The 13,650-nt window shown below is 43.8% G+C and overlaps 1 protein-coding gene and 1 pseudogene across 1 annotated transcript; one reads left to right on the top strand and one right to left on the bottom strand.

The window, feature by feature from the left end:
• Positions 1-3,350: 3,350 nt before the first annotated feature.
• On the bottom strand, positions 3,351-13,363 carry PGB1 (pepsinogen B1). Its single transcript, NM_001003028.1, is given in 9 exon segments — positions 3,351-3,654; positions 3,882-3,980; positions 4,884-5,031; positions 8,309-8,431; positions 9,774-9,973; positions 10,664-10,782; positions 11,283-11,400; positions 12,562-12,718; positions 13,273-13,363. Coding segments are annotated over 9 exon segments (1,173 nt in total). The 5' UTR covers positions 13,329-13,363; the 3' UTR covers positions 3,351-3,501.
• Positions 5,150-5,594, top strand: LOC119872379 (annotated as a pseudogene).
• Positions 13,364-13,650: the final 287 nt, after the last annotated feature.

The raw sequence follows: 13,650 nt of genomic DNA, 5'->3' as shown, positions 1-13,650 counted from the left end.
CAGAGTTCTAGAGCAGATGCTCCACAGGGAACAAAGGCTATGCATCTATCTGGAGTTGAGTTTCTGGGGGAGCCCAGCGGAGGGCTGGTCAACAGCAGAGGAGCCCTGCCAGCAGAGCCCTCTACCTCAAATATCGTAGGTCTCTCCTCCGCTAAAACCCGTTATGGGGCCCCTTGACTGGAGAATCAAGTCCAGACATTTAGCAAGACCCTTCCCATCTGGCCACAACCCACCTTGGATGCCTCATTTCCTGCTATCCTCTCAGGTGCCTTGTGTCCAGCCAGTTGAGATATCCTGCCACTCGCTGTTTACACAAATTCTCCAGCCTCTTTGCTGTTCTTATGCTGATTTCTGCATGAGATCCCTTTTCTAACTTTTTCTACTCAGTGAGTCCCTCCTGCATATAGTTCAAGATGAAATCTAGCATGCTTTCCTTTGTGATACCTTCCTCTTTCCTGCCACTCTCGGGCACCATTCACTGTAACAGCACTTATGTCACTTGTATCATCATGAATTTGGTGGTATATAATTGCTAAGCACTTGTTGTCAGAAGACATGTCAGATCTGGGGACTTAAAGAGAATAATAAAGTCTCTTTCCTCTAGATCATAATTGAGTTGGGGAGACAGATGTGCGATGAGTAAAATACAGTGCATTGTGTAGTGCAATGTCAGAGGTACAAAGTGCTGTGGGAGGAGGAAAGGAGCAGTAATTACCTCTCATAGCTGTTGAGAGGGTAGGCAGAGGAGATGCAAAAAGATGTCAAGGACCAGGGAAGATTTTACTTACACAAAGACATTTCAATAAATACTTTATGAACAAATGAATGATATTTCATAAGTAGTGATGACATAAGAAATAAAAGCTCTAGAATACTTTTACAAGTATAACCCAAACATAGACTAGGGTCCATGTGGCCACTTTCTGCATGAATTACATTTAAAAACCACATTAAAACCACCCAGGGATCCCTGGGTGGCGCAGCGGTTTGGCGCCTGCCTTTGGCCCAGGACGTGATCCTGGAGACCCAGGATTGAGTCCCACGTCGGGCTCCCAGGTGCGCATGGGGCCTGCTTCTCCCTCTGCCTGTGTCTCTGCCTCTCTCTCTCTCTCTCTCTCTGTGACTATCATAAATAAATTAAAAAAAAAACACATTATATCTGCCAAAAATAATTTAAAAGGAATTCCAATCTTTTTTGTCTCTTGCAGAACATTAAAAAGTCTCTAATCTGTGGGGTCTAGGGTGGCTCAGTCAGTTGAGTGTCCATCTGACTCTTAATTTTAGCTCAGGCCATGATCTCAGGGTCTTGGATAAGCCCCTCACGGGCTCTGTGCTCAGGGGAAAATCTGCCTGAAATTCTCTCCATCTCCCTTCATCCCTCCCTCTACTCGTGTCCTCTAAATCAATCTCTCAATTTTTAAAAAACATCCTAATTTTTAAGTATATGCAACTTTTCTCAAAATCTTCCTCCTACATGCTCCCCCAGATATGTTGGTGTGGAACATCTCCCCCAAGAAATTCCAAATTCTAAGTTTCTATTTTCGTCTCCCCCACCTATAATTTCTATTCTTTCTTTCTTCCCTGTTGCCTTCCAGCTCTTTTTTTATAAATTTATTTTTTATTGGTGTTCAATTTGCCAACATATAGAATAACACCCAGTGCTCATCCCCATCAAGTGCCCTTCCAGCTTTTTAAAAATCTCATTTACTCCTCCTCTTTTTACCTTTTTTGACCTAGTGGCCTCTCTCTTTCTCTCTCTCTCTCTCTCTTTCCTTCTCCAGTCCCTCAGTCTGTATACATATAACATAAATAAGAAACAGGAATCAGACAGACAAGATCTTTATTAGTGTGATGGGGACAGAGTGGGAAGGTGGGAAACAATCACACATTAATAAATCTTGTCCCCATCCTACAATGATAGACAAGGTGGAATAGACCATAAGCTGTGGAGAGCTGCTCTTGGTTGCTAGTTTCTAGAATCCAGGAGCAGAGAATTTCTAGCTTTGGCTTTACCAATACCTTATGTTGCTCCAGTGGCTGAGGACAGTCCCTGCTGATGAATTTCAGCTTACTCATGAGAGTTTCTAGCAATCATATCTCCATCTCAAGATCTTTGCACTCTATAGTTGCAGCCGACCACCAGAGCATGAATAGAGGTGATACTGAGGCAGGAACAGTGGCTGACAGGGCAGGGATGAGAATGCAGGTGAATTGGGGCTGAACTGAGCTCCCTTCTCTCTGACCAAAAAAAGGCCATATCTCGCATAAAAAGAAACACAACGGAAAGAAAAAGGAATGGCCAAAGTGCAGACATTACCCAACTCCTTAAGATCAACTTCATTATGGGTTGGTGGAGGGGAATGATGCCAACAGTGTAGAAAAATGGATACCTCCATCCATCACCACCACCCGCACACATCTGGGTTGAGAATTCTTTGCATCTTTCTTTCCAGGTATGTCCTTCTAATTACATTTCTTGAAACAAGTTTGAACTCCAGAGCGATACCAGTTTTTAACTCCATAAAGGCAGCATTACTGCATTAGAAGAAACCACTGCAGATGATTGTTCATAACCTATTATGGAATGTGAGTTCAGCTACTGGGCTTACTTCAGACAGGAAACATGCTCAAGAGCAATATGTTGTACTTGCTAGAAAATTCCTAGTGTGCCAACGCCATGCCTCATTTGTAATTGTGTGCCCCCATGGCTAACATGTAGCAGAGTTTATTATATAACAACAGAATTAAAAAAATGTTTAATGCACAGTTTTGGATCTGATTTTAACACTACCTGTATGATAACAGGTCTGTGCCTCTCCTTCTTATACTGTAAAATGAGACTGGGTTTCAAAACTCAAAAACTTTCAGGACCAGGCGGGTGAATTGTATATGCGAACAGCTTGAGAACATCTGTATTAAGCAGGGAGGAATGGGGCCTGTGAAAATACCAGAAACTATTCATTAAAAATGTGCTACTCCCTTCAAGAAAAACTACCATTTTCTGATCTGTTTCCTCAGAGAGCCAGTTTGAAACATTCTCTAAGGTTACTTTTTTCTTCTTTAATATTCTTGAGTTAGAGACTACTCTGTTTCACATTCTTTTCTAAGAACGGAGTGAAAATTGTCTTGGAAGTGCCAGTGCTGGGAGGACTGGTCACCTCTACAAGAGTACCTCATGTAGGTACTACTGTGTCCTTAATGTCTGTGCTGTGCGTCCTCACTCAGAAACCTTTGCTCCATGTCCTTTCCCATTGGTCAATTCACAGATTCTCCCAAAGAGCTATTGCTAACTCAATTTAGAAGAAACTACTATAAACAGAACACAAGACATTTGGAAGGAACAGCAAGGATTTTTGGAGATTCTTAATTTATTAGTTGCAGGAAAAAAAGACTAGTGCACAGAAGGGTCAGATAGTCCAAAATGCTTCTGTCAGACCAGAGAAACAGTAGGGCAACCCCAGAGTCCTGCTGGAAGGATGGAGACAGCTACCTTTTGCTAGTCTAGGAAGAGAGGGCAAAACCCACTCTGTTGGCAGCCATATCAAAGACTGTGTAATATTCCCTGAGGAAGACATCTCCCAGAATCCACAGAGGCTGCCCATTGGGAGAGGGCAGGTAGGTGACTTCAATCCCGAGTGTGCAGTAGCCATTGTTCTAAAAATACAAAGAACATGAGGATATAACCAGGTAAATGGAAAGGCCTTTCCCCACAGGAACTTCCCACCCTATATTCCATGACACCTATAGGGTCTCTGGCCTCTTGTTCACCCTCAGCCCTGCCACTGATGACTTCCCATAGGTGCCCAGATGTGAGCTGGGACACAGAATGGCATTTTGGGTCATCCAATCCCATATTCATGGAGCCTGGGGTGTATACATACATTAAGAACATAGGTAGATGGAGGCAGAGGTAAAGGTGACCCGCTGATGACAAAGGTGATGGTGGGCATGCTCTGTATGGAGTTGCAGTTGACCACAAACTGAGAGAGAAGATAAGCAGAACTGTAGAGTGGCAGGGGACTGAGGGCCCAGACAAAGGTCCTGGGTTCCCCTTTCCCAGTGAAGCCATCTTCCTGACCTTCCAGCAGACGTTGGTTGAGAGCATGGAAGGCAAAGCCCAATTCACAGGCACAACACTGACCAGGTGCTTCCGCTTTCCTGGGCCTCCTTGAACACAGCTCCAAGATTCCAAGATCTTGGTTGTACTTTTATGGCCATAATGAGTTAGACTCTTTTCAGATCACAGGATTCTACTGCCAGAATGTACCACTTACAGAGAAGCATGGGCACACCCTGTGGAACTGTGCTTTTGAAAATTCATACCCACACTTGTGTGTACCTGTCAATATACTACACACACACACACACACACACACACACACACACACTGAAGAATCAAGATTTACTCTGACTATACTAGACTCTTGCATGCAGGAGGAGCAAACTACAGAAGTGTATATAAAGGGATCTGGGGTAGGCACAGGAGGCTGCACAGAGTAAAAGCCAAAGGAGAACTCCTAGACAAGAAAAAAACCCAAGTGGAATGGACAAATGGAATATGCCTGGCTCTGTTGCATATAGTCAAATGACAGTGGCCACATCAAGGTGAGATGTGTTCGTAAGGCTTGCCCAGGAATAGTCACCCCTCTTGACAACCATTCAGCCCATACTTATGGTATGGAGTTGGTATTATTCCCTCCCCATACCCATTCTTGCGTTGAGGGTTCATGATTGAAAGAACATGGTGTTCCCCACCTGTTATATCTGACCAGGGGGACAGTTCTCTACCATTTCTTCCTCTTGTCTCTCATGAACTCATTCCACTCAGGCTCCTATGCTGAGGCTGCCTGGATGTGCGAGGAACCTTTCTTCTGGGTACTCACATTGCCACTTTGATCTTGCTGGGCTCCTGTTGCCTTCACAAAGGAGTCCAAGTACTGCTGAGGAACAGTCAGTGGGAAGGTTCCTGTATCCACGATGCCTTGACAGCCCTGAGAGCACAAGCCAGTGGCCTGGTTACCGATGAGAAACCTGAGGGGAACACCAATACAAAAAGAGTCAGGTGTTTCTAGGGATAACTGGGTGACACAGTCAGTTAAGAGACTGACTGGTTTTAGTCTGGGTCATGACCTCAGGGTCAGGAAATTGAGCCCTGGCCGAAGAGGAAGAGGACTCTGATGAAGAGAGTGATCATGAGATGAGTGAGCAGGAAGAGGAGCTCGAGGATGACCCCAGTGTGGTCAAAGACTATAAAGACCTGGAAAAAGTAGTGCAGTCTTTCCGGTATGATGTTATCTTAAAGACAGGCCTAGATGTTGGAAGAAACAAAGTAGAAGATGCATTCTACAAAGGTGAACTCAGGCTGAATGGGGAAAAATTATGGAAGAAAAGCAGAACGGTAAAAGTGAGAGATACATTGGATCTTCTAATTGGAGAGTATAAAGAAGCTGAAACAGAGACGTCATGAGAGTTCTTCTGAAAAAAGTGTTGGAGGAGAAAACGGAAAGTGAAAAGTACAGAGTGGTCCTACACCGGTGGAAAAAGTTAAAAAGTTGCCTAAAAAGAGTATGTCTAAATAAATGGATTGCTTTTTACAGATAAGGCTGCTTTCTAGTGATGGGAGAAAGGGCCGGCTTCAAGAGGACATTTTTATCAAAATAAAGTTCTCTTACCTTCACTGGAATCTGCTGAGCTGTTTTAGGGAAATTGGGATCCAGAGCTTGGAGACACTGCCCATGGCCTGGATTCTTCTCCAGGGCTTGATTTGTGCTCATTTTGACCTCGTTTTGGCCTCGTGAGCGTGAATGAGATGTGTGCTGAATGAACTAACCCCAGAGAGGGTTTTAATGACTAGCCTGCTGTTTCCCACATTAACTACCTCGGGAGTCTGTGTAAAATAAACTGGCCTTGTTTGTGCTTTCAAAAAAAAAAAAAAAAAAAAGGAAATTGAGCCCTGCATCAGGCTCCATGCTCAGTGTGGAGTCTGCATGGGATTCTCTTCACCCTCTGCCCCTTAACCCTGCTCTCTCTCTCTCTCTCTGAAATCATTCAATCTTTATTTTTATTTTATTTTATTTTTTATTTTATTTATTTTTTAATAAATTTATTTTTTATTGGTGTTCAATTTGCCAACATATAGAATAACACCCAGTGCTCATTCCATCAAGTGCCCACCTCAGTGCCCATCACCCAGTCACCCCCACCCCCCGCCCACCTCTCCTTCCACCACCCATAGTTCGTTTCCCTGAGTTAGGAGTCTTTCATGTTCTGTCTCCCTTTCTGACATTTCCCACTTATTTTTTCTCCTTTCCCCTTTATTCCCTTTCACTATTATTTATATTCCCCAAATGAGTGAGACCATATGTTTGTCCTTCTCCAATTGACTCACTTCACTCAGCATAATACCCTCCAGTTCCATCCACGTTGAAGCAAATGGTGGGTATTTGTCATTTCTAATGGCTGAGTAATATTCCATTGTATACATAAACCACATCTTCTTTATCCATTCATCTTTCAATCTTTTTTTTTAAAGAGAGGGTCAGGCACTTTTGCCATAAATAAGTCTGACATTCACCCCAATGTCCAACCCTACAGCTCTGAAAATATGCCACTTCCAAAAATCCAGGCTATATCTTGACACTGTATTCCATGTAATAATTCTGTGTCTTTGTGACTATTGGAGTAATATTCTCAGTTTTGCTCTGGTAACCCCTCCAGCTCTGACTGAAAGCACTGGGGAGGTAGGGACTGTGTCTTATCCTCTTTACTCTGCCTATATGAGGCCCAGAACATAGTGCCAAATGTAACTAGCACTGGTAATCACTTAATAAATACACATTGGCCATCTACTATGTAAAAGGCACTCTTACAAGAATTATGATGATATAAAGAGGAGTAAATTGTATTCACTGTGTTCAAAGACTGCATTCTAATGACATGAGATAACACCGTACATGAGGCACAACACGATAGGACAGCAGCTGATGATCTCCATAATCTAGTCCTATGTGATTCAGTTCCTGATTCCTCATTCAGCTTTTTCTGCAGCTCTACCCTTCCTCTTCACTCCATTTATATTTTGAGCACGGTTGGTGAATCAAGGCACTTGGATATAATGGTGAACAAGATAGACACCACAAACCTAACAGAAACACACAAATGGTACTTAATTGTAGTCCTGGTGAGTGCCATGAAAAAAATAAGGAGGCCAGAGAAGAGGGACTTGATCTACTATGGGTGTGAGAAGTAGTCGGTCAGACAAGGATTTTTCAGAGAAGAGATGCTTAAAGGGTGAGTGCCATTGGTCCAAGTGACAAGACCCCTCTATTCCAGGCACAGAAAACTACTTGCCAGATATTCAACTGCTTATCTCCCTGTCTATTCATGCACATTGGGCTGGTGTCCCTGTGGCTACCCTGAAATGAGGAGATACAAGTTGGGATACACGCCAGTAATACTATGGGACTGAAAGAGAGATTGGGCCCCTAAGAGACCTTTTCGAGGGGGAGAGGACTTCATCTGGGCTCAGAAGGATGCACCCAGGACATGAGGGGGGCACTTCAGGTGATATAGTCAAAAGAGAAGCAGCAAGAGAGTCATGGCAAGGTGCAAGGACATGGTGAAGTCTGTGCTGCACATCAGGAAGTGGTGGGAAGGCTGTACCCGTAGGAAGTGCCCTGCTGTTATATATGGTCTTGAGTATAGGCCAAAGAAGTGTATCTTTAATTGGCAGTGATGGAGATTTCCTGAAGGCCTGGAGTGTAGAAGTAACTGAGTCATAGTCCTGAGCTATGGATCAGATATCCCTGGGCTCAAATTTGGAAATTTGTGAAATGTATGACTTTGGATAAGTTACTTAACCTCTGAGCCCTGATTTCTTTATCTGTGCAATGAAATATACTACTGACCACCTTATAGTGCTGCAGTGAAATACACATACAATAATATATATAAAATATTTAGCACAGTATCTGGCACATAGAAAACATCGATGACAGCTATTACTCTTACTTATGAAGGACTTGATAAAGATTGTGCTACTTGAGATAATGAAGCTTCAGGGAACAAAGACATGGGTTCACAGAAGTCTAGGAATGACCAACCTGCTGGCATGACAAGGCTCAATGACAAGTCAAAAAGTTTAGTCTAGAGCTAGATGCCAGAGTCTACTGAGCTCCTGGAATAATGAGCATGAGGATTTGCTGATTCTTTATGAAGTTTGTGCCAATGCAAGAACAGGAAATATTGTCACACTGGAGGAACACCCTAGGGGTATCCACAATCCATAGGAATTTTCCTCTGTACTTACTCATCGATGGCAACCTGCCAGTACATTTCCCGAGTGACTGGAGCCCAGACGATCTCACCAGAATAAAACTGTGTGTCCACACCTCCCAGGATGAGCTCTCCACCATACTCATAGGTTGGTTGGCTGGGGAGAAAAGGAGAAGAGCACAAGTTCTTCCCATAACTCACATAGTTTCAGGCAGCTCCTCCCTCCGCTTTAACTATCCCTCTGTCTTTCAGACACAGAGGAACCACAGCACAAGGGGTATCATCCTCTGACCTGCTCTCAGACTCTACCAGGCTCAAGGCACAAGGGAGAAGAGGCTCCTCAGAGGAACACCCAGAATATCAGAGAACTGGAAACACAGACTATTCCCATAAAAGAGGAGATGGAATTGGAAACTAGGCCTGTGAAAACAAACTATCAAAGCATTCCAGAGAAACTCTCCTGGGGTCAGAGTGAGAACAAGAAGAAATACCTCAGGGAGCACCTGGGATGGGGCCTGACAGAGAGAGAGAGAGAGAGAATGAGATCTAGTGTGCAGTCAAGAGGATACTCCTGTCGTGCTCATGTTGGTAACTAGACACAGTGCCTGGCTGGCTCAGTTCGTTAAATGTCTGCCTTTGTGGTTCTGGTCACAAACCTGGTATCCTGGAATTGAACCCTGCATCAGGTTCCCTGCTCCATGAGGAGTCTGCTTCTCCCTCTCCCTCTGCCCCGCTGCGCTCATGCTCTCTCTCTAATAAATAAACAAATGTTTTTTTTAAAGTTCATAAGTAGACAGTATTAAAAGGATTTGGGTCTCTTCTCTCCCCTACTCTGGGCCTGCCACTCACTGAAGAAAGACATTTGGACCAAGCACCCTGAGGATTGTTGTTCAGGAAAAAAGATTCAGTGAGTAAAGTTTGCCATGAAAGCTCAAGGCTACTAGAGTAGGAAGAGTACTGGATTTGTGACCAAGATATTTGCATTTGAGTCATGGCTTCATATCTACATTGAGTTAGTGGGTGACCTTGACATAGATCACATGTTTGAGCCTGAATTTCTTTTCTGGCAAAAAGAATCCAACAGAATTTTTGAGATGTTATTTGACGTTATTACTATGAGAACACTTTGGAAAGTCAGACATATATTGCAATATCGTTGCATTGTTGTTCTCTTTCCTAGCAAGTTATCACCAGGCTTGTTCTATAGCTCTACAATTGTACAAAGCTAATGAAATAACTTTAAATTTATTCATCAAAATCTGAGACACTATAGTTCATTTTAAAGAAAAGAATCATCTTATGGTTTATGGCCTGAATTTAAAATACTTCTAGTGTATTTAAAGTAAAATTCCCTCCAAAATGAAATAATAAAATTTCAGAGATGCATGAATTTCATAGAGCAACCTATACTCATTGTATCAGGAAACTTTGAGACCTCAGCCCTGAAGGCACACACAGCACCTCATTTGCTGAAAACTACCCAGGGCAAGGGTACTTACGGAGAGAAATAGAAACTGAAGATGGGCTGGGTGAGCTGGCCCTGCTGCATCATGTTCTGCAGGACTGTTGGGCCATTATCTACTGCCAGGTTGGAGTAGGCCATTCCCAGGATACCATCAAAATATGAATAGTAAAATGGGTAGTTGGGTTCATTCTCACTCATGCCAAATAGCTGGTTATGGATGACAATGTTCTGAACCTGGGACAATCAGAAAGAAAAGATTGACAATTCAGGGGGGCAAATCCTTCCCAGACGTAGGTGCCCAGAGAATGGAATTAAGACCCTTTATTGGGAGAGGACCCTTTTTTGGGAGAGGAGGTTGGCTTCTTTCACAATTAGCACAATCATGGGGTAGGGTATGTAAAATGAAAGAACAAGAGCATCATTCAATGATGTGTGTCTTGGAAAGAAGAGTGCAAGTATTGAGGAAGTGTTGTGCAGTTAGTTTCCACTTCCATGGACAGTGAAAGGACAGTGGCGGGTTTTATATTGAACAATCCACCTGCACAAATGACATAGAAACTGTGGGTGATTGATGTAAAGAAAAGAAAATACTGAAAGGAAAGTCTTCAAATACCTAGAGTGAAATCATGTGGAAAAGAAAGCAGATGTGCTTCATGTGGCTGCAGAGGGCACATTAAGAACACGGAACACAGTCACAGGGAAGCACAATGTAAAGAGTCTGCTGCGATCAGGACTGCTTGGGGGAGAGGTGGCAATTTTTGTTTTGGGAGAAAGGTTTAATTAGATGGCCTTTGGCATCCTTTCCCACAATTAGCTTCTGGGAATTTGTACCTATTTAGTAATCATGAGACTCTCTGATAGATGAAGGCTCTAGAAAAGGGGAATCAAAGAGCAGACCCACAGAAGTATGAGAACAGCACTTACAGTCACAGTGTCATATCCCAGGAGCACAGTCAGGCTCCCAAAACCATAGGCCAGTGTATAGGTTTGCTCGCTGCTTTGGTAGGTGGAGGATCTGCTGGGGTTGAACCTGTTGTGATTGGCTGTGTAAGATTAGAATGGAATGTTAATGTCAATACACTTTCCAAAAAACTTGGAGGACATCTATCTTTGATGGCCTAAGACCATCAGACCAAGCCTGAGATTGGGCCTCAGCCTCAGATCCTTTATGCTGGAGACAATCTGTGGCCCCGAAAAGACTGTCCCCTTGGGAAACAGATGCTGCCCTAATTCCTTCCATTTCCTAAGGGATTGCTCAACACAAAAGTGCCAGGAATTGGGGCCAATAGGAGAAAGCTGAGGAAAGGGAACAATGTAGAAAGGAATGGAAGCTTTGGTCTATTTCTGCTGTCTCTCTCCAGAACTGTAGTACTTGTGAAATCTAGACCAAGGCAAGATTTCCAGATGGTCTGAATTTAAGGAGGATGATATCAAGGGTATGCACTGGGAACTTGGGACTTTGATGCTGAGTTTGTGATCAATTCTGACTTTGCCCCACCCTCTTCTCCTATCTGTGGGTGGGTGGTGATGGTGGTATACTCACAGCAGGCCTGGCTCTGGCAGTAGGTGGAGGGCACCCACAGGTTGGAGGAGCCTGTATCAAAGAGGATCAGGAAATTTTGTGGTGGTGTCCCAATGCTGATCTCTCCAAAGTAGTAGGACTGCAAAGACAAAAGATTGTCACTCTCATTCAGCTGCCAAGTCTTGTCTTGAATAGGGAGAGGTTGACTCACTAGAAGCAACATTTGTCCAAATCACTTCCTTGGGGGAGTTAATAACTTCTCCTTCCACAAGGTCTCCTTCCTATCTGGAGCTATATTCAATATTTCCGATTTTTGTCCCTAATTACAAGCCTGTGACTAGCTGAGTCTGGCAAGACGATATCACTTCCAAAGCTTTTTGTACATTGTATCACGTAATACCTCCATGGATTTATCATTCTGTGCCAGAACATGCAAAGTTGGAGAAGCAATCACTTTTTTCTTCACTCCCAGTGTCCATCCATCCTCCCCATTTCTCTCTCTCTCTCTCTCTCTCTCTCTCACACACACACACACACACACACACACACACACACACCCCTCTTTCTCTTCCAGTGTTAGATATTTCCCCACCATTCTTCTCCTTCTGGTCACGCAGTAGCTAAGGCCCCCGGAAACCTAGAATGAGACGTAGCATGGAAAGCAAAAAGGTAACTTCACTGAGACACAGTTTCAGTTCTAAGTGAATTCGGGCCAGCCACGTCACTTACCTGCCTCTTCCTACACATCTATAAGAAAGGGGAAGTCCAAGTAGGAAATCCCTAGGGTGGCTTCTAGATCTGACACGCATGTAACACCTCACTAAAGACAGCCTACAGGACACCAGTATGATGAGATGCCCTGAGCAGACACTGCAGCCTAAAGAATGTTCAAATACTTGCTCTGAGTACCAGTGTATGTTTCCAAAAGAGAAGATATATAGCAGCTGGGGCCACTGGAGATTTTGCCTGGCAGCTTTGCACGTGCTCTCCTTCTTTCCCCTGCAGCTCATCACTTGGACTTCCTTCCTGGCCCTCTCAACTGACTTGAATATGTCACTGTGAATCTCTTAACCATATAAAGAGAGCTTTAGAGAGTGAGCCAGTAATGAGAGGAAAGAAGGAAGGAAAGGAAATACTATAGTGTCAAGTGGTACCAACTCAAAATTATCCAGATACTTTCCATAGGAAGGTGAGACATAGGTTTAGTAAAAAGACCAAAATCAGACTAATGGGAGGTCTAAATAGTATCAAGAGTGCTTATTAGCCAAAGGTTATGGACATTACCTCCCCCTCCACTTACATCCAGGTAGTTGGTGAAGGGCTCATAAGCAACAGCATCATTATTGAAAAGATACTTGGCAGCTGGGTCAACCTTTGGGTGGTTCCTCAGGAATGTCTCTAGGACACCCCGCTCTTCCATCACCTGGCGGATGGACTTGCCTTTCTTCAGGATAATTCTGTGGAGAATAGGCAAACAAAAGGAGTGAGCTTCACCTTTCCCATTATAGCAATCCCTTCAATGACCTGATCTGGAGTTTCCAAACCTCCCTAGTCCTCTTAGAAGAGCCTCTTATAAGAAATCCTCCTGGATTTTAGTGAGTTCTGACCACTGCAGTCACTCCAGCATTTCCAGCAGCATGCCTAGCCTGAAAATCCACTACAAGGTATATATGGGGTTTCCTGCTTGCACATTGTTTCCAAGGAATAAATTTCTGTTTATCCAAAGTCCCTCCTATAAACTTGAGACATGAGCCCTGTATCCCTCTTTCTTAGCCAACAAAACACCAACGTACCTTTAAAAACATACACACACACACCTACATACTCATCATCATCATCATCATCATCATCCATTTTAAGTCTTTGGTCCCTGTGGTTTTGGGGTTCATGTACCAAGACACAATCTGCCCGCTTTTCCATGAGATCTGCAGGGGAAGGCCTTTGCTCTACCCCAGCTTCTGATGCTGCCTTGGGGCTGAATATCACTGTAAAGCTGAATCCCTATACACACCTTTCCACACCCTCTGAGAGGTGTAGGCAAACCAAAACCAAGACCAGGATCTTCATGGTGCTGATTTCTGTGGCCCACAGACACACAGGACACAGTGGCACACCCAAGAGTTGGAACAGACAGAGGGAGATTGAGTCTCTCTTTTATACCCTGATCTCCCTGCACTTTCCCCCTGTTGGCATGTGGGCTTCTTAGCCTTGTACCAGCTTGTGCTCCTACACATCCATGGGTTCTGTTTGTTTTTCCTTCTGGCAAACACCTTGGCCTTTAATGTCCACTCTGCAGTCAATTTAAAAAGTGATTAGTGGCTTTGCTGATGGAATCCAAACGATATGATAACAAATGTGAAATGCACTGGGGACGAAGGATCCTGGTGCC

The sequence above is a fragment of the Canis lupus genome, chromosome 6 (assembly GCF_011100685.1).
Source record: "Canis lupus familiaris isolate Mischka breed German Shepherd chromosome 6, alternate assembly UU_Cfam_GSD_1.0, whole genome shotgun sequence".
NCBI classification, from domain to species: domain Eukaryota; kingdom Metazoa; phylum Chordata; class Mammalia; order Carnivora; family Canidae; genus Canis; species Canis lupus.
The sequence above is the reverse complement of the archived record's forward strand: the minus strand, read 5'-3'. Positions and strand labels throughout refer to the sequence as shown.